Here is a 22532-nt window from a genome sequence, read left to right on the forward strand (position 1 = left end):
AGAGTAATGACATGAACAATAAAAGGAAACAGAAATTGATAGCCGTTAGGGATGTGGGGGAGGGCACAGCTATTTTAGATAAGATGGTCAGGAAAGGTGCTTCTGAGGATGTGGAAAGTGAGTGGAGACCAGAATATGCAGAGTGAGGTATGCAAAGAAGTAGAACATTCCAGAGACAATATGCAGCATGTTTAAAGGCCTAAGGCAGGAACATACTTGATAGTTTGAAGAACAAGAAGACAGGAATGACTGGTGACAGGGAGCAAAACATAAACTGGTTCAAGATGAGGTATAAGACATGGACAGGGTCCAGGTCCTAAGTTTTGTCTAGTAGTAAGTCTAATGTCTGAACTTCCTCAGTGACAGTTTCTTTTTATTTCTTATTTTCTGGTGAATGGGCTATACTTTCTTTACATGCCAAGTAATTTTGTTGTTGTTGATAACTGGATATCTTGGCTATTATAATATGGTAACTCTAGAAATCAGATTTTTTTGCCTCCCCAGGATTTGTTGTTGTCATGGGTAGATTGTAGTTGTTTGTTTAGTGACTTTTCTAAGCTATTTTTTTAAAGATTGTGTTCTTTGTATTGAGTTTCCACTGAAGTCTTTGTTAGTTTAGTGGTCAACTAGTTATTTGACAGAGATTTCCTTAAACATATGAAACCAAAAAGACACAAAAATTCTCACAGTCTTTGAAGACTGGCTCCTTCAAGGCTCAGCTATTTACAGCTCAACTTTAGCCTTCACTTCCTGCTTGCACAGAGCCTAGAAGTCAATCAGAAGGTTATCTCAGGGCTCTTCTAGATTCACCTGAATACAAAAGAGCTTTTCAAAGCCTATATGTAATATATTTATGTATCCTTCCCTGGCCTTTTCCTTTCCAGGCTTTTCAATCTATTACTGTTTGCCCCATCTGTTATCCTTTGCAGCCCCAGGTGGCTGTGGCCAGTATATTTGCATTTAAATGCTTTTGATAAATGTTGCCTGGCAGGCCACTTGAACCCAGTCCCTCAGGTAGCTACAAGACACGTCAAAACACACAGCCATATTCGTTTGATGCAAGATGTATTGCTCTTCCTGGCACCTGTAAGCTGCACCAGAAACATGGGGAGCTATCTTATAGCTGCCTCCAGGCTAGAGAGTGAGAGATAGTAGGCAGGTAAATTAAATGACCACACTGCTCTCTGTCCAAAATTCAGCAGCTTCTTTCTAAATTAAGTATTTCTTGATTGCTGTGAGTTTTTTTATTAGGTTCCAGAATTCAAAAAAGTTGATCCTAATAATTCCAGACTGCTTCAACATTGCTTTTAGTGGAGGGGCAGAGTTTGGAGTTCCCTACTTGTCTCTTCTCAGTGACATCTGTCCTCCAATTCCTGATTAATATTTTTGGAAAATCATCCTGACTACTGTGTAGAATAAAAATGTCATTCTAATGTAAACTCCAAGAGAATAAGGACCTTTTGATAATTAACATATTTAGCATCTGGAATCATGCATGGCATAATGTTGTTGTTCAATACACATTTTTGAATGAATGAGTAAATGAATAAGGAATAAATGTAGAAGAATATAGAGGAGCCACAATAGAAGCAAGGAGACAAGACTTACGGGAAAAATACACATACATTGGACTGAGACTTAAAATACACAAACATCGTAATTTGCTGATATCATTTGTTTCCTATAAGATAAGAAAATACTTAATAGCTAATGAACATTAGCTAGAGGAGTTTTAGGACCCAAGAGCAGTGGTTCTCATCCAAGGGTGATCCTACCCCCATCCACCAGGGAACATTTGGCAATGTCTACAGATATTTACGGCGGTCAGAGCCGTGGGTAGGTAGCACTATTGGTATCTCATGGGTAAGGGCCAGGGATGCTGTTAAACATCCTATGGTGCATATCAGACACTCAGAACAAAGATTAGGAATAGCTCTTGGAAGAAATAATGAAAATATGAGATGTTAAATCTGCTAAGTGTCAGGTTTTGTCATCATATTAATTAAATAAATTCAAAACAATCTCATAATCAAAAAGTCATTTGATGCATAACTTTAGACATAAATTGAAAACAATTAAAATTTTATTTCAAGTATGATTTTTAGATTAATATTTAAATATGGTTATGTTCTATGTGTTGGTGAAATTTTGAATGCTGAAATAAAGTAACAAACTCGTATTCTGAAGTTCTACTTCAGAAAGATAATAGAAATAGCTAGAAAACAATTTAACCATTGTCACAATTCCTACTCTATAACTGACTTTAAGGCTACATGTAGAATGAGAATAAACAGAGGAAATGATTATTTCAACAAACAAATTAAATAAACTATGCTAAGTAATCTCAAATGAAAGACCATAAAAATTTGGAGTGATATTAAAGTGAACCAGATGTGAGAGTTATGGTACAACTAAAATGCTAAGTACTAATAGAGATAGTGAGGAAATGAAGGGAAAATATTTAGTAAGTGCAAAACGTGTTAATATTTGGGGTATTTTCTGAGTCATATTTACTATTTATATCTTATCTGTTTCAAGATTTATTTTTGTTGATGTTTACCATTCTGAGCTATATCAGAGGCTGATTAACTTATTACTTTATAATGTAAGTACTTTATAATATGTTATAAGAGATTACTTTATAATCTCATTTTTATAAAGTTATTCCTTTTGGCTGGAATAGGCAGTTAATATTTTAGACTTTCTTCAGGTGGATAAAGGAAGGCTATGATCTTAAAATAATCACTTATAGCAGACTTGCAGAACTCTGAGGCCAGAGACGAGGTGGCATCCCAAGCATCTTGATGCCTGTTAGAAGTAAGTACACTCTTGGATGATGGCCAGGTGGATGAAACTTGACCCTTGAAAGACTGAAGCGATGAGAGGCAAAGGAAAGGATTCCTAAAAACTGGCCAAGGACATTATAACCTCTGAGATCAAAGAACTGTTCTAGGTGGTATATGCCCCAACGTGTTAATAGATTCTTCACTGTTTCTTATGCCTTCTGCTTTTGTTTGCCAGAATCTGACTTTGTTCTTCTTCAACATAGTGGCCTTTATACCCATTTTCTGGAGTTTTAAGCCCTGACTAACCTGATTAAGTTGAAATGAACTCTTATCTAAAAACTGACAAAAAAAATATTTTCTTAGGTTTAAACTGATACTTAAATAAGGTACTCTCCCTTCTGAGAGTGTAAACAAGCTACTGTTATGAGCATCTGCTATATACTAAATACGATACTGGTGCAATTTAAATAAATTAACTCACTGCTGCTTTAGTGCCACCCAGTGAAGTTGGTCTTATTCATCTCCATTTTCAGAAATGAAAATAAACTCAGGGAGCTTGGAACCAACAGAATTTGAATAGATTTCTGTATGATTTCATTGGCCATTTGTAATTTTAACATTGAGTTACTGATCACCTCCTATCCTATATGTTAATTATTTATTCATGAATGAATTTTAAACTATAATATTTTATTTATAAACCTTGATTATATTTATAAATTCTTAAATTTCCATTATTAACAACATATATTGTTTCCCTTGTAGAAGATACTGTGCTAGATGCTGAAGATGAATACAGTATGAATTGTGTCCCCTGCCTCAAATAGCCTTTATCCTAGTTACTTATAAAGCAGCTATAGATTTCAGAATTTGGGGGAATGTGGTGTAAGTGTGATTAACCACAAGTCTTCTTAATACATGCATCCCTTAGAATTTTAATTAGATGATAATTCAGCAAAAATCTTAGTCCCTTTGTATGATGAGCAGTTACTAAAGCTCAGGAGGTTCAATGACTTTCTTAAGGTTACCCAGCTAGTTGTGATAGGTCCACAATGGAATCTTGATCCTCTGATTAGAGAGCAGTACTTCTCTTGCTGCTTCTCTATTCATCATTTACTCATCCATGCACCCATTCATTCATTCAGCAAATATGTGTTCATTGTCAACATTTTCTGTCCTCTGGAGCAATCTGTTAAACATCTAATTATAACACAAAATATGATAATTATAGTGATGGAAATAAAAACAAAATACCATAACAGCACAAGAATGAGCATTTAATTATGATTTAGAGTCCAACTGGGTTTCTCTGAGGTTGTACCTTACCTTAGTAAGGTTTTGATAGGCTGACAAGAAAACAAAAAAGCATTTCAGGATACAGAATTATCAAATTCAAAGCTACTAAAGTATGATAGTGCATGTGAGTCTAGTAATGATAAGTAATCTACTGTGGCTATGTAATAATGGGTGTGGAGTCAGGGTGGTGTGATGTGTCTCAGGTCACCATTGTGAATGGTTAAAATCAGATCAAAGTTTTTGAACTTCACTTTGCAGACACTTAGCCTATATTACAAGGCTAGAATGAGAATTCCATAAATATGAGGGGAAGTGTCATACTTATTTTTCTATCTCCAAAGGCTACATACAGAGTAGGTTTTTAAACATTGGTTAATTGGATGAGTAGGAGCTAAGCAAATACTTGGTGGGTAGTCAGTGGAAAACCCACAGGGGATGTAGAGATCTTTTTCATGGTCTCATCAACATTTTGGGGAGATAACATGAACCATTATGAAAATTGGTTGGAGGGCTGAGAGTTTGGAGGAAGGGGTACCACTTAGGAGGTTCTTGGAGGATGATAGGTACAGTTCGTCAGAGCCTAAATTCAGGCTCTAGCAGTTGGAAGGAAATGAATGGCCGAAAAATGGGAAAGATAGATTCTCTAGGGCTTCATATATTCACTGCATAAACATTTAATGAATGCCTGTTATATTCTGGACATTATGCTTGTCTCTGGGGATAGAAATAAATAAGGAGTATATTCTGTTGGGAGGGAGAAAAACAAAGTATGATTACAGTATAGTGTGATAAGGGAAGGAAAGCTTAGGGAAACAAAGCATCATTTGTTAAGCACTGACTATACATCAAGTGTTGATCTAGGCACAGTACATATATTATCTCATTTAATACTCACAACCTCACTGGTATTGTCTTCACTTTATAGATAAAAGCAGGTCTCTTCCTAACTTTTGTAGGGCCCAAGACAGGAGTACAAATGGAGGCCCACCTACCATAAGTCTAGATATTTAAAAGTTATAAATCAGACTAACAAACTGAAAAGGTCTAGTCTGGTTTTCTTGTCTTGCTGAATATACTTTTCTAACAATATGGAAGGCCAGGTTCAAATTCAGAATTCTCAGACTGCTCAATAGTTATTAGCTTGTGTCTCCATCCCCTTCTCATCTATGGCTCTACCATACATCTGGACAGGCTTCATGCACATGCATCTGGAACTCCCAGCCTGCAGGTCAAAGCTCTGTTCACACCTTCCACAAATAGCCAACCTTTGACCCCCTTTTCATCCCTAGGGTATGCACCCATCAGGGTATGGATCCACTGAAGAAGCCATGCAGACCCTAGAAGCTAGGGGCCTTTGGGCTGGGGATTTCAGAATCTTGGGTACCTGGGTTATGGTCTGAAGGAAGGACATGGACTCTGGGTTTGGGGTACAATTAGAGCAGGGCTCTGATTCCCAGCCCTCCTGTCTTAATAGCAGTACTGGATGAGGAAACAGGTTAAGTAACTGACCTAAGTATACACAGGTAGAAAGTGGTGTAGCTATTACTATGTAGGACTGTCTAGGGGCACAGAGGAGACGCGGTGCCTCAACCAGTCAGGGCAAGTCAGCTGATACAAAGAGTACTGATTAATGAATTGATAGCAGGTAGGGAATAGGAGGCTGTCAGGGAGAGCTTTCTAGGAGGAGTATTGTTTAAAATCTTGAAGGGGTGGGTCTGGGAAAGGTCTGGAGGTGAGGTGAGCATTGCCTACAGCCCATATCCTAAGCTCCAGAGGCTGTAGGCCGGGAGATAGGCAATCAGTTCAGCAGGATTGGAGTTGTGCTTATAGGGTAAGGAAGACAAATCAATCTGCTGACATTAGATTGTGACCAAATTATGAAGTTAGGTACCCTTTATCCTAAAGGGATAGGACAGGAATACAGTCACATTTTAGGCATTAGGGCTGAGGGAAAACTAGAAAGCGAAGATGACTCAAAGCTTTCTCCCCCGATGACTAGGGCAGTGAGGAGTCGTTGACAGGAATAGAAAGTCCAGAAGGAGACACAGGATACTGGGCTCTTACAGTTTGAATTACTAGGTTAATAATGAGAATATTGGTGGAAGGAGAGAAAAAACAAGTATGACAGAGTCTTGAAAAGTAGCTATATTTAAGGAGTGGGCAGAAGAGAAAACCAGCCAAAAATAAACAAACAAAAACAAAAAACTGAGCAGTAGGTTTCTGACAGGCAGGGAATCTGCCTTGTATAGCGTCATCAGTGCCTGGTAGGCTCAAGTTTGAGAATGAACTTCACTTGCTGTGGGACCAGGACACATACAGAGAGGAAACCCTCGATTTAGCAATCAGAAGTTGGGGCCATGAAGGTAGAAACCAGCTGAGAGGGGGTTGAGGAATATACAATGAGGAAGTAAAGAAAGTTAATTTAGATAGTCTTCAAAAAATTAAGCTTGGCTTCAAGGGAAAGAGGGAGGTCAAATTTTTGTTTGATGGGAAAGTAAGGTCCAGGGAAGAAAGAAGACTCCTCCTCTTCCTCCTTATGATGATGATGATGATGAAGGATATTTACAATATACTTGGCTGAAAGGCTTCAGTGAAATAGGAAAGACTGAAGGTAGGAGTACTTTGATAGGACCTACCTACTCATTGCCTCTACTTCTCCATTAGGTGGTGTGAAATGCCAGCACCATCTGCCTTAAGACCAGCTAACTTCAGTAAACTTAGCCCTGTTTATGGCAATCACCACATGAATTCCAGGTCACCCTTATCCAGTGATTCTTGCCTCCAAAGCTTCAACGACCCTTTTATCAGTAAGGCCTCCCCACCTCCGCTGGCCTTGCCCTCTCTATTCCCCGTCTCTCCACAGCACTTACAACTATCTGACATACATTCACTTACCTCTCCATGGCTTTTCCACCCCTAGTAAAAAGTAAGGTCCAGTTCTTAGAATAGTGTCTGGCACATAGTAGAGTCCCAATACAAGGCCAGATGCATACAATGAATGATGCACATAAAGGGGGAAAGAGGGAAGAATTGAAGGCACTAGGATTCCAAAGCAGAGATTGGCCAACTTTTTTAGTAAAGGGCCAGATGGTATATATATTTTAAATTTTGCTGGAACCGTCTTTGTCACATATTCTTTTTTATTGTTTTTTAAGGTAATCCTTTAAAAATATAAAGGCTATTCTTAGCTTGCAGGCTACACAAAAACAAGCCACAGACCTGTCCATAGCCTGTCAGCCATTGTGAAAGAAAGTCTGGAAATAAGATTAAGAGCATGGGTGAAGATGTTGACTCTGAAAAAGAAAAAGGAAATGCCTTCCCCTGAAGACCTCCCTAAAGTGAAGGAAAAAACATTTGAGATAAAGAACAGACAAGTGAGAGACTTCACATCAGTGGCATCAGCCCCGTAGTGAGGAGGGAAGTGAGTTCTGAAGTTGAGTGTTGAACACTTGAAGAGTAAGAAAGTTTTGAAAGAACAGGGTGCCTCATCAAATAGAGATGAGCAAGAAAACTGATGAGCAACACAGGATTCAGCCAAAGTTGGACAACACAAGTCTACAGTATGTTCTAGAAGATTAGGGAAAAATGAGAAGATGTAGATACTGAGAATTTTAGCTTATGAAGCTTGAGTGATACTGTGCAAAATTCTAAAGACTGTTGGCCTGGCCATACTACTTCAGAATAATATTGGGTTCTCATTATACTCTATTTTGATAAAATTACTTCCAGAGAAATATAAGCTAATTTGTGAATGATAATATCAATAATTAGCTTTTATTAAGGGCAGCTATTTATTTTTTAATGGCTAAGGAATACCCATTGCTCATTTAAGCATATTACGTAGGTGCCAGCAGCATCTCTGATTTACAGATGAGGAAACTGAAGCCCAGAGAAGTTAAGAAACTTACCCAAAGCACACAAAGTTGTTAGTGGCAGAGCTAGGTGACCCCAACCAAGACTGTCTGACAACTGGCTTGTGATCTTAACTTACCTCAATAGGGTAATAGTTACTGAATTACTGTCAATATGGAATGAGGTCTCTAGTGACAACTCCTGTCCTCATTCTGTCTTGTTCAGAATTTTTTACGTGTTTTAATTGAGGACATAGATAGTATACTTTTTAAGTTTTTTAATAATGTAAAACCAGAAAGAATACGGAATACATTAGATAACAGAATAAGAATCAAGGATTATATCAAACTGGCATGGTTCACCAAAAAAGGAAATGCAGTCAAAGTAAGAATATAACCCTTAGGTCAGAAACAACTGCACAAGTGTGCTGTGTCTGAGCTATGAGATGTTTAAGAAGGAAAAATGCTTAGAGGTTTTAGTCACCTCACTTTAAGGACTGTGATGAACTGCAGCTTGTTCAGAGGAAAATATAATAGAGAAGCTATTCAGGACCACTTCGTCTAGGAAACATTAATGAAACTCATAAAGTCTTAGAGCAAAAAAAGCCTGGTGGTGATGGGGGTGATGAAAGTGTGAGAGGAGAGAATAGTGTTTTCAAATATTTCTACAAGTTTTCTTAGAAGGGAAGTTAGAGTTATTCTATGTGACCTTTGTGGTCAGAACTAGCAATAGTAAGTGGGGGTTACAGGGAGCCAGAGTTTGACTCATTATGAGAAATATCTCCCCTCCAAATTAAACCTGTTCAAAATTGTAATTGGTTGTATTAGGAATTAATGTGTCCCCTATTGCTGAATGTGCTTTAAACTGAGATAGAACAATCATTTGTTGTAACTTACTCTATATGACCTTTGAAATCTCCACCAAAACTAAGAGTTTTTGCCTCTGAACATATCAGATAAATAAAGTATTTCTGTCCTATTTTTCAAAAAAGTAAATTTCTCAGCTTGCTTCTCTACTGTGTTTGCAACCTGATTTAGTAATGTTAAATGTACGGTATATATGTTACAGAATATCTGTTGTGAACCTAAGATGCACTAATTCTAATTTTTCACTTAGAATGTGACAAAAGGTTTAGCACACCAAGTTAGGCTGTTTCTTTGAAATGGATGTGTACTTTACATGTGTATAATTCTTGCCAAAGGTTACACTGACTTTGTACCATATTCCTGCCAATATTTTTTCTAAACCACATCCAATGATACAGTTTTTTGGTAAGTATACATTGGAATACATCTAAAAATGGCAAGTGCCTTAAAATGCCTTTTAGTGAATTGGATTCTAATATACAGGATGAAGTTGTTTCGGGAAGGACATATCTATTGACTTTTATCTGGACACCAGCTCTTAAACTTAGTTTTGTGACCTGCCTTGTTCTATTTTTGTCCTGTCTTTGTAACATATTCAAAGTTTGCATTTTTCAATATTATTAATAGAAAGTTAACTGGATAAAAATTGAAAACCTCTTGTTTGTTTTTCTAAAGGTCTTAAAAAGCATCTTTTTCTTGGTTACCATCACTAAGTCTTTCTGACATTCATGAACAAAGTTGAAGCAAAAATAGGAAGCCTTTTTGTTTTCTGTTTTAGTCCTCCAAAGTTTCCTAATAATTCAGTGGTTATACCATGTGAAAAGAACACTTCTTTGTTTTTTTAGGTGTAATCCCTTTTCATGGATTTTCAATGTATGGTAAGTTAGCTTTAAAATATCCACCGTATTTATTACACTTTAGAAAATTAAGCATGAAGATCACACTTCATATCACATCACCAACACAGTAAGTTACTGTGAACATTTTTAACCATTGAGTTTAATACTTCTTTATATGTCCAATTAAAACAATTTTAAATAAAGGGTCATCATATTTGCCCCGATGATGATTGCTCGACAGATTAGAATTAGAACATGCTGTGAAAGTGGTTCTGTGGTTTACCATTTTCTAATCTGTAGGAAACTAGAGATACACATTAATATTTAGTTCTAATAGGTGTAAATGAGGTTGCTTAAATTCTGAACTAATTCTCCTAAGTCTTTTAAGAAACTATAGGTCAGAGAGAATGCAAAGGGAGGGGCAACACCGAGTTTGAGTTCATGATTTCTTCAGACTACTGGAATGCACAGCAACAATTAAATTGAAGGATTCAGTCATCCCAAGGTACCCGTAAAAAGCGCACGCTTAGGCTTGAGAGCCCTGAGTGCCTTTCTGGCCTCACATGTCATTGAGCAATATGAGCAGCTTAACATGGATTAGCAAGAAGAGAAATACTCTACACCTTAATGTCACTTAATTTTTACATTTGTAGACATATAAACTTGTTGAAGAATGTTGCTACCCCACAACCTTTAGGCTAAACAGAAATACTTCGTTTTACTGTTGTAAAAAGAATTAGCAACAAATGAATAATTTTCTTTGTAAAAAGACCCTCAGTGTCCAACATCAGGCACTCATGGTGAATGACACAATAAAACACTTTCAAAGCTAGCATCCAATGAAAAGAATTTGAAGTACCTTGGAATTTACACATTGTGTTGCCCTTGACAGTGTTGGTCACACCCTTGAGGTATAGGTCACTCTGCTTTGTTCTCCTGAGCAACCAAACTCATAATCTAATACATAATGTTATAGTGATCCCCCAGCATATTCCTCTTTTATAAATATCTGAGAAATTTAAAATAGAAAACCTAAGAAGGTTAGAACATTGACTTTTACCTCTTATAATAAAAAAATGTTAGCTCTTTATCCTTCTATTTTAGTAATTTTAACTGCAAGAATTTTTCAAATAGATTTTTAAAAGTGTCCTGGGGTGATTTAGAGGACATTAATGATATCATGAAAGCTTAAATCTTCTAATAATTCTCAGGGAACAAATACATCGTTGAGTCTGCCCTGCCTAGTAACATTTCCGATCACTTAAATAGGCTAAGGTTTATAGCCCTGAGGGGAAAATATTCACTAAGGAAATAGATGATGCAAAATGTTTGATAAAGGGTTTATTTATACTATTTTAGAAAAAAATGTTAAACAGCCACAAATACTTTAGCAGCAACCACTTATTTAGAACCAGTCTACTAAAATAATCACGAATTATCCCTAAGGAATTCCAGTAAGTACTGTGCCACTTAGCTTTAGTTACTGTATTTCTTTAAAATTATTATACTTATCACTTTTAAAAATTGATTCAAAGCTTTTCTCTAAATTGGCCTTCCCCTCTTCCCCTTCTAAGACTGACATTTTGTTGTAGGTGTAGAATATTGATTTCATAAATAAATTCTTACAGTACAGTATTTGATTGGTTAAAAATTTAATGAGATAATTCATTTTTATAGAAGAACCAAGTAGTAGGGAAAAGTGCTTAAAATAGAAAATAAAGTCATGTAAGAGACTTTTTACATATTGTATATAATGAACTAAAGCTTTTCCATTTCGTAGCTAAGGGAATTCAACATAAACAATAGTGGTAATCATGAGTAATAACTGGCTAGTTTTTTTTCTTTATATATGTTTGTAGAAAAATGCTTATTTTGAAATTCTTTTCATTTCTTCACTGGAAATGATTGTTAGTGATTACTGAACTCCATAAAATCTTTAGACTCAGATTATAGGTTTTTGCATATCAATAACTTAAAAAGTAGAGAAGAAAATATGCATTGTTAAAAACAGTAAATAAATTCCAAACCTTCACTTTGAGTTTATAATAATACCATGCATTGGTGCCACATTACTTTTTCTTAGGTTGTTGCAATTAGAATGTGAGTTTTCTTTTAAATATATAAAAAAACTTAATGTGGGCTGCTTTAATAAGTAGCAGTTTATTTTGAGAGTAAAGTAAGTTCTTTAATTTTGAAGAGGAAGGACATGCCTGTCAGTTTTTAAATGTATATATGTTCATATGTAATGTAAATTTTTTCTATATATATAAATAGTTATTTTTGTATGTATTTTGATATTTACCCCCCTAAAATTGATTCCTCTCTCCTTTGCCCTTCAGAAAAATTGAAGTTTCTCACTTGTAATGCTAGTTTTTAATCATTTATTCATGAACAATACTGTGCACTGCCATTTATCCCAGATCATCGAATTCTTGTATTTGTAAGAGTTTAACATTTTCTTAATCATTTTTCTTTTCACTTTATCAAAAAGAAATGAGCTGAGTTGGCTCACTGGTTTCTCTGATTACTGAATGCCTACTGCCCTCAGAGCATAACTGACAGATCATAGAGCCTAAGGACTCCTTACCATTTATATCATAGTTGAAATTACCCAATAAGGCAGTCATTTTTAAAAATTAACATTTAGTAATGCAGCAATAATAGTATCTACATTATTAGGTATTTATGCTGCCTACAATTCTTGAGGCTTGAAAAGATGAAAACCATCACTGTCTGGGTCAGTGCAGAACAATCACACTGCCAGGTCAGCGTCTGAGATTAGGACTTCCTGACATGCAGACCTGGGGCGTATGATTGAGTTGACCCAACCTTTGCTTAATTGACGAGAACTGGGTACAAAGGAAATTTTAATTCAATGTTCATTTGAGAAATAATCCTCTGCTTAAGAGATGTTTAAGTCTGTGAAAATTCTCTTGATACATACTGAAATATGCTAATATAGACCAGTAGTCTAAACTATTATTTGAAGTTCTTATTTTAAATTGAATTAGTTGAAGACCATGATTTTAAAAGCTAGTTATAAATCATCTTTTATTTTACTTGCCTAGCTTCCAAAATTAAAAATTTTGAACAGTGGCCTGGATCCTTCGTGGGACAAAAAAAATGAATTGCCTGATTGTCACCTCACTACTTCAACTTAAAAGAGACTTGACTTTATGCAGTTCTTAAAAGTTCCTTTAAATGTTTAATATCCTTCTACATGTAATTCCATTGTGTCATTCTGTGCCAAGTTGGGAATTATAAGATTGTAATTTACTCCTTTCTTTATAGTCTTTAATGACTGAGTTTTTCACATGTGCATATAATCCTTTTTCAACATGAAAACAATGTATGTATGATTTTAAACTTATCTTTGAATGAATATTATTACTATAAAATACTGATTTATTCTTTCATGTTTCATGAACTTTTTAAAATTTTATTACTTCTGTGGTATTATCAATTAATTTTTTTATTCTTTCAGTTGCACCACTTTGTTTTCTATACCATGAACCTTCCAAATTGTATCAGATATTCCGTGAGATATATGTGCGTTTTTTCTTCAGACTCCATTCCATCTCTTCTCATCCTTCTGTAAGTTCACAAAAAATTGGATCAAATTTTAATTTGTAGTATTAAGCAACATGTTTCTATAGAATAAGTCAAAGAGAAGAAATTGATATTTAAGTGTTTTTAGTAATATTCAAGAAGAAAAAGTCCTTATCAATTGCATTTGTTATATTTTACATGTTAAAAGAAAAAATCAGAAATGTTTGTATTATTCATTTTGACAAAGATGCCTACCTTCCTTGAATGCTTATTTCTTCACTTACAAAATGAAATTAATAGTATGTTTCTGTAGTGCTGTAACAAAGTCTACAAAGCCCTTGGTATTACTCGGCTCATGGCAGGTGTTCAGGAAATAACCGGCTGCTGTTTTTATTGTTATGATTATCATCATCATCGTCTCATCTTTGTTAATGAACATCAAACATTTATTTGTCACTTAGTTTTCAGTTTCTTTTTTGGCTAATTATCAGTTATCACACTAAATACTTTCTTTGTGTTTATTCAATGATAGCCTCTTTGGCCTCAATATGAAAGTCAAGGGGAAGCATATTGGAAGTTAAACATTTTTATGGCTGGTTCTTTATCATATCCTCCTCCCCACCAACCAACCCACCCACCCATGAGCTTGAGTAAAAGCAGTGTTTTTTTTTTTTTATTATTATTATTTCAGTTATGTTTTTTCTGCCTTTGGGCCTGATTTGGTCTTGTGGGTAACTTGACTGACTCTCCAGAAGGAACATTATATTGGAATGTATCAAGACTACCAAACTTCCCCAAAGAAGAGGCTGTCATTGCTACTAAACTAAATAGCTGTTCTTTATCCCCCAGCTCAATCCTATGTATTCCTATTCCACCTTCCTGTCTCCAGTTTTGCTGTCACACCTTGCTAGTGAAAGCTGGCAAATAAGAGAAATCCAGGATATCACAGATGAGCAAATAAAGCACCACCAATTATTTTGGGTTTCTGTCCTCTGAGACAACTTGGTTTAATGCTTACCCTCCATCAACGTTTAATCTAAAAAATCAGAAATTAATTTGTTATTGATGATTCTCTTTTCTAGTACTTCATTCTTAGTATATGATTCCCTAATATTCTGTACCATTTTATGCTTTAGAGTTTTAAAAAATCCTTTTTTTAACTGGCTGCACAGTACTCACCCATAATGTTTTTTCTGCGCAGCACACTGAGGCTTGACCCTGAGCAGCTGTGGGTCTTCCTTCTCCACCCCCACACTGACCCTGAGATGTCCTTTTTCAGCTGATTGGTTGGGCCAGCGCTGCCTCTGCGCTTTCTTTATTCAGTAGAATAAAGACTTCCAGGCGGTCATCTCCTTTTCTGGCTTGGAGCCTGACTGAACTATTTGGAACCATGACAGCCTCTTTTTTTTTAGAATCTCAAAAAGAGGATTAAAACTTCCTTACAAAGATCAAACCCTAAGGAATGCTGAGCTGCAAGAAAGATTTTATTCAGAGTTCTCAAATAATAAACTCACTTGAAAAATCACCTGCTTAAGTCAGTTACTTCTTGTACCATACAAATAATGCCTTTTTTAAAAAGTAGATTTCACTAAAAAAAAATCTGTGTACTAAGTAATCAAACATTCTTGTTTGATAACTTCCTGATGCAAATTTCAAGCAGTCAGGGGTCAGTTTTTCCCGGATTTCAAAGAAAGAGTGAAAAAAGCAGGAAATATTTTCCCTGATGGGTGTGGCAGCTGGAAGGGAAGGGACATATGGAGGGAGTAAGTAAAGGGTGTGGCTATAGCACCAGAGAAATACCTGGAAACTGGAATGCATCCAGAAAAAACTAGTTTTTCTGGGCCTGAGAGATAATATGTGGATTACAAAATAGCACGTTTTCTCTAAAATGATGTTTTCTTTGGACTCTCTGAATATTACGTATCAGGTTATGTGGGAAGCCACTGTTTTGAAAAGGAAGCTCCTTCGCATATCTATAAGAGTGGGTATCCATAAATAGGGATAAAATGTATCTTTAAACACATTGTTAGAGATCATTAGTGCATTTTCTATTTTTGACTTTTAAAAAATATAAAAAATATTTATATTGATAATCTTTTTCTCACTTCCATTTGAATAATTTTTGGCAAGTTAATGTTTAAACACTAAAATATGTGTTTCTCTTGTGATTTTCTATTAAATCCAGGGTATTGTGTCACTCTGTTTGCTGTTTGAAACGCTTCTTCAAACTTATCTCCCCCAGCTCTTTTATCATCTACGAGAAATTGGGGCTCAACCGTGAGTATTTTTCTCTCCTAATTGAAGAATAGATTGTTTGACATTGGAAGGCTCTTTTCCATCATTGTAAAGCGCTTGCAAAGATGCAGTAATTCTTCAGAGAAATTAAACTAACAATTTCCCCAATAAAACAGTAATTATCAAGTACTAAGTTTTAACTACATTGTGCCAAAAATTCCTGGAAGAATTACCGAAATAGGAATTTATTAGGATTTTTGTGTCTGGCCCAAGAATCACCAAAATAAACTAATTTCTATTCATAATGAAGGGTATTGGCCAAAAATGAGACAATAGTTTGTGGAAACAAATACCACCTGAGAAATGTGATGATAATAAAATTAAGTCAGTACTAGCTAAATCTATCAGAGCAGTTTGCGACAACTGTATGGGTTTAAGTTTACTGTCTTTTGTTAAAGGAAAGTAGATCAGCTACTCAACAATGGTTGGACACTGTTGAGACAGGGACCATGGATATAGTCAGAGTAGGGTGAGAGCCTCCGGAGGGGGCAGGGCGGGATATTTGCAGTCAGAGCAATGTAACTACATGCAAGGAAACCCCCCCTGCTAAAACTCTATGTTAAACATTGAGCTCTAGAATCATTCTTCAGTGAGATTAGTTAATGTTCCCCAGATAAAGAAGGGTAGCACATGTTTTATTATGCTAATCATTTGTAACCATGTATAAGATTCTAAAAGGCCCAGGCCTATGTGCTGTCTTTCCTCCTTCAGATCTGACGAGGTAATTCTGCAAACTGAGCAACTAACTTAGCATGCAGACCCAGCTGTAGACGACATGGTAAAAGGCAGGAAGAATTACATCTTAAAGATAAGATTGCATTTTAACACCCAGGAAGTTCAAGAGGCAAGATTCTTTAGCAAGTAGACAATACCTCAGCCCACCTTGGGGCTGGGCAGGCAGCCTTTTGATATGCTCCCAGACCAAGGCGCCGGTGTCCCAGAGAGAAATCAAGGCAGGAAATTCCTTACAGTTAAGTTAATTTTTAATATTCAGGGACCACTTAACAAGTCCCCACCCCTAGGTTTTTTCATGTTCTCTGAAAAATCCTCAACTGCCTATAAAACCCCCTAGACAACGCACCAACGACAGACTCTCTTGTCACCTCCTGGAGTGAGCCGGGAGCTCTGTCCTTTCACTTTATCTCTAAATAAAAGCCTGTACCTTGCTCTCCTACCTTGACTGTGAAGCTCATTCTTCGGCTCCGCAAACAAGAACCCCGGCATCACTGTCACTTTTCCTTCCAAAAGTTTGAGTATTTCTTCATGTCTCTCAGTATGAGTTATCAAACAATATGTAGAGTACCTCTGTGCTTCAATATTATTAGTTATCTCCTCTCTTTTTTAAATAACAATGTCTAAGACAACAGAAGTTTCTAAATGATTTATCAGTGTTTTATTAGGTCTTCCTCTCTGTGCAACCATTTTCCCCTATTGCGAAGGGTATATTTGAAAGGAGCATTAGCTTTTTGAGGCCACAAAAGGAGTTAATGGGAAACACAAGAGTTTACTATTTGTCTTCTTTACACTGGAATCCACAGCAGATGGATGGATGGATGGATGAGCGGGTGGGTTTAAGAGACAGACCAGATTTAAATTCTAACTCTTCTAAACTATATAATCCTGGTAAAGTTATTTAATTTATCTAAGCCTCAATTTCTTTCTTTAATCGTGATGATTCAATTTCCCCCTCTTTAAAATCAAGAGAGGATTTGCCTCAATTTCTTTCTTTAATCATGGTGATTCAATTTCCCCATCTTTAAAAACCTCATGGAGTTGTTTCAAAAGGGAATGATTATATATATATATATATATATCCTTTCTATAAAGCACCATTGAATTTCAGATATCTTAGATGTTAGATATTCCACTTCTAAAACAACACTTCATATTATCCATTAATAGTACTGAGCTCACACTCTTTCCTTTATAGCCATTAAGAAAATAGGATTCTGTTAATGATTAAGATTTTAAAACAAGAATGTGGCAGAAAAATTTATATTGCACAGAAGTCTTTTTTCTTAAGCTTGTAATAAATTAACTTTTTTTTATTGTGCAATGAATAATTGCATATAATTAGGCTTGTCTTTACTAGGATGAAGACATTTAGTTTATTGTGAGAAACTAAAGTCCTTATATTTTTCACTAACCAATTTATATACTTAAATTGCAACAGATTTATTTCAGTGACTTGTAAAAATTAAAATTTTTATTCAGGAGGAAGTATAAAAATTCAGTTGTCAAGCTAGCAATCAATTTTTAAAAGGCTTTCATGAATTAAAACTGATGCTGTTGGAAGGTTTCTAATTTAGAATTTAATTTCTTCAATAGATATGGGACTATTCAGGCTATTTCTTCTTGGGCACACTTTGGTACTATTTGCATTTTATCTAAGTTACACTTAGAGACATAAATTATTCATAGTATTTCCTAATTATTCTTAATTAGCCTTTTAATATCTATGGAATCAGAGTGACATCAGCTCTCTCATTTCTGAGGTTGGTATTTGTATCTCCTCTTTTTTTTCTTGATTGTTTTGGCTACAAGTTTATTAATTTGTTTGTCTTTGAAAGAACCAGCTTTTCATTTTGTTGATTTTTCTCTATTGTTTTCTGTTTCTTTTTTCAATTTCATTGGTTTATGCCCTTTTACTTATTATTTCCTTCCTTATGCTTGCTTTAGGTTTATGGTGACCTTTTTTCTCTAATTGTGTAAGGTGAAAGATCATTGGTTTGATACCATTCCTAGTATAAACGATAATGTTATAATTTGTCCTCAAAGCACTTCTTTACCTCTACCCAGTAAATTTTGATATGTTGTATTTTCATTTTCATTCAATTCAAAATGTTTCTTAATTTCTCTTGTAACTTTTTCTCTAAATGGGTTATATAGAAGTGTGTTGTTTAATTTCCAAATGTTTGGAAAGATATGATATCTTTCTGTTACTGATTTCTATTTTAATTCTATTTTAATTAGAAAACATGTACCAAAAGTTTCAATTCTTTTAAATGTATTGAGCTTTGTTATATGACCCAGAGTATGACCTATCTTGGTGCATGTCCCATGTGCCTTCTTGAAAAGAATCCCTGTTCTGCTAGTGTTGCTGGGCAGAACATTCTATAAATATCAGTGAAGTTAAATTTGTTGATAATGTTCAAGCCTTCTACACACTTGTTAATTTTTTGTCTTCTCTTTCTATTATTGAGAAAGAAATGTTACAGGTGCCAATTATAATTGTGAATTTGTCTATTTCTTCCTTCATTGCTATATATATATTTTTATTTCATGTATTTGAAGCTCTGTTTTTAGAATTGATTCCTTTGTTATTATGTAATGACTTCATCCCTGGTAAAATATTTATCATATCTGATAATAGCCATTCCAGCTTTCTTTTGATTACAGTTTGCATGGTGTATTCTTTTCTATTCTTTTACTTATGACCTATTGACTGTCAATGTCTGTATTTTTCAGGTGGCTTTCTTTTCAAAAGTATAGTTGGGTTTTCCAGTGGGGCAATGTATTTTTTAATTGGACTGTTTGTTTCATTTACATTTAATGTAACTGATATCACTGGATTAAAGTAATATCAATTGATATTATCTACTGTCTTGCTAGACAATTTCTGTTCGTTCTATATGCTCTTTATTCCTCTTTTCCTGCCTACTTTTGAATTGAGTATTTTTTATTCCATATATCTCTACTATTGGATTATAATTTATACCTTTTTAAAAACTGTTTTTGATAGGTGCCTCTCTTAGTTCTTTCTGCTACAACAAATTACTGTAAATTGTATGGCTAATGAACAACTGAAATTTATTTCTCACAGTTCTGGACGCTGTAAGTCCAAAATCAGGGTGATAATATGGTCAAGTTCCAGTGACAACTCTCTTCTAGGTTGCACACTACCAACTTCTTATTGTATCTTCCCATGGTGGCAAGCAGAGAGGAGAAACAAGTTCTATTATGACTCTTATGAGGGCACTAATCCCAATCATGAGGGTTCTGCCTTCATAATTTCATTTAATCCTAATTACCTCCCAAAGGGCTCACCTCCTTCCTATTACCATCATATTGAGCGTAGAAGTTCAACATATGAATTTGGGGGTTGTGGTTGCACATTCAGTCCATAGTAATGCCCTATGGTTTACAGAATACATCTTTAATTAATCACATTCTGCCTTCAGATAAACTTCAGGTCTGGATGGCTTCACTGACAAATTCTATCAAACATTTCAGGAAGAAATAATATCAGTCCTTGTTTTTCTGTGGCTGCTATCAAGCTCTTTGTCTTTAGTTCTCAGCAATTTGACTCTGATGTATCTAGGCATGTTTTTATTTGGGTTTATCCTGTTTGGGATTTGCTGAGCTTCTTGAATCATAGGCTTATGTCTTTTGCCAACTTTAGGAAGTTTTCAACCATTATTTCTTTTTTTTTTTTTTTTTTATTGAAGGGTAGTTGACACACAGTATTACATTAGTTTCAGGTGTACAACACAGTGATTCAACATTTATATACATGATAATTCTAGGTACCAGCTATCACCATACCAAGTTGTTACAATATTTTGACTATATTCCTTATGCTATACATTACATCCCAGTTACTTATTTATTTTACAATTGGAAGTGTGTTTATATATATATTTTTGTGTGTGTGTGTGTGTGTGTGGGCATCTCTCATATTTATTGATCAAATGGTTGTTAACAACAATAAAATTCTGTATAGGGGGGTCAATACTCAATGCACAATCATTAATCCACCCCAAGCCTAATTTTTATCAGTCTCCAATCTTCTGAAGCATAACGAACAAGTTCTTACATAGAGTACAAATTCTTACATAGTGAATAAGTTACATGGTGAACATTACAAGGGCAGTCATCACAGAAGCTTTCGGTTTTGTTCATGCATTATGAACTATAAACAGTTCAAATATGAATATTCATTTGATTTTTAAACTTGATTTATATGTGGATACCACATTTCTCTCTTTATTATTATTATTTTTAATAAAATGCTGAAGTGGTAGGTAGATACGAGATAAAGGTAGAAAACAGAGTTTTGTGTTGTAAGAGAGCAAATGTAGATGATCAGGTGTGTGCCTGTAGATTATATGTGTTAATCCGAGCTAGACAAGGGCAATAAAACATCCACGTATGCAGAAGATTTCTCTCAGAACATGAGGAGGGAGGTTCTAAGCCTCACCTCTGCTGATCCCCATTTTCTCACCTGATGGCCCCCTGCGACTGTGCCTGTCTTAGTCAACCATTATTTCTTTAAATATTTTTCTTTTTTCTCCTGGGATTCCAGTGACACAAATATTAAAAACTTTTGGTCTTTCCTACAAGTCCCTGAAGCTCTGTTCAGTTCATCTAAAATGCTTTTTACTGTATTGTTTAGACTGGACACTTTCTATGGACCTATATTCAAAAACACTGGCTTTTTCCTTGGTCATTCCCGTCTTGCCCATGGATCATCCAGTGATGGCTGGTGGTGGTGGTGTTATATTTTTCAGTTCTAAATTCCCCATTTGGTTCCTAACAGAATTTATAGATTGTGCATTAGTAAGGGTATATTCTATTATATATAAATTATGCCTCAGTAATCTTTATTTCTAAGTAACTGATTCTGTGCTATATATTGGAGGAGGGAGCACAATGTCTAACAATATTAGAACTATTGTTCTAATATGACACTATGAGAGATCCAGTAAAATGAAACTAGTTGGCTTAAATAGTTTAGACTTTAAAGTCAAATGAAATTTTTTTAAAATTTAAAACAGGCCGGGGCCAAAAGTTTCTTTGGCTTCTATAAACAGACATTCTAAAACCAATCAAAAACTTTAATTTGTCAATACTACCACCTACATGCACTTTGTTTTATTAGTTATATAACTTAACAATAGTTACATAGTACTGAGAAATTTCTGGAACTTGGGTGTCTTTTCCAGTCTTGAGTGCATATGACACCAACAAGACAATCTCCAGATCCCTTTCTTTAAGAAAATAGCATAGATATTTATCTATATAATATTATAGCAGTTCCAGCAAAGAGTTTGGCTAGCACTTCTCAGGGGCAGTCAAGTGATGTTTAGATGCTAATAGATAGTATACAGAAATGTGAGGGACTGATTTATTACTTAAGATACCAAAGCCAATGAGATTTAACCTGATTTCAGAGATAAATTATTATTTCAACATACCCTGTTTATAAACAGTGGGATCTCACACCTCTTAGCTTTTTGTTTGTTGGCAAAATGGAATTCAGGTGAATGATCTTTCAGAGTTCTGATAACCTCCTCTTTAAAACAAAAGGTTTGAAATCTAGAAATCTTTTTTTAGGTCCCTTGCAGCATGAAAACTATTTTTCATTGTCTTCAAAAACTCCTACCTATTATTTTATTTTATTCATCCTATGTAGCCATTTGACTAAAATATGGAAATAAATGTATTGAATTGGAAAAATATGCAGCTGTCAAGCACTCTTTCACATATTTTTAATAACAATTCAGATGATCATGTCTTGCCTAGAACTGTTGACTATAAGAAACTTCATTGATAGCTAATTAGTACACATACTGAAAAGCAAAACATGGAAGTGATTTTTTTCTAAAGACTGAACTGTAACATAAAAGAAGATCCAGCAGATACAATTCTTCCTCTAAATACTTTGAGCCCACTAATTTGAGGACTCATAGCTTCTCACCATTGCACTTTTGCAGGTTTTAAGAGAGTACTTGAGTTTTAAATACTCACGTGTTCTAGGACTCACAGAAGAGTTTCTGTAACAATAGCTTTGGTTGGGCTCTTCTGGTACTACCTTTTTTGTAAGAAAAAAATCCACTGGTAAAATTTATTTTCTCATTTCTTTTCATACAGACTACGCATATCATTTAAGTGGATGGTTCGAGCTTTTTCTGGATACTTAGCCACAGATCAACTCTTGCTTTTGTGGGATAGAATCCTAGGATACAATTCTCTGGAAATTCTTGCTGGTAAGAGTAAGTTCTTGTTTGTAAAACACATGCTGTTTCTACAGTAAAACACCTTTCCTT

The 22532-nt window shown here is 35.1% G+C and overlaps 1 protein-coding gene across 6 annotated transcripts in view; it reads left to right on the top strand.

Annotated features, from left to right (window-relative positions):
• TBC1D19 (TBC1 domain family member 19) overlaps positions 1–22532 on the top strand; it is a 147442-nt gene that overhangs the window by 119484 nt on the left and 5426 nt on the right. For 5 of the 6 annotated variants that reach the window (XM_057502139.1, XM_057502140.1, XM_036900553.2 and 2 more), the window contains 4 exons: positions 9646–9678; positions 13124–13233; positions 15374–15465; positions 22357–22472. In XM_057502139.1, the coding sequence (XP_057358122.1) occupies positions 9646–9678; positions 13124–13233; positions 15374–15465; positions 22357–22472 (351 nt within the window). The remainder of the gene's footprint in view (positions 1–9645; positions 9679–13123; positions 13234–15373; positions 15466–22356; positions 22473–22532) is intronic. The other variant, XM_057502138.1, reaches the window with a different exon arrangement.

Source organism: Manis pentadactyla, chromosome 5, assembly GCF_030020395.1.
Source record: "Manis pentadactyla isolate mManPen7 chromosome 5, mManPen7.hap1, whole genome shotgun sequence".
NCBI classification, from domain to species: Eukaryota; Metazoa; Chordata; class Mammalia; order Pholidota; family Manidae; genus Manis; species Manis pentadactyla.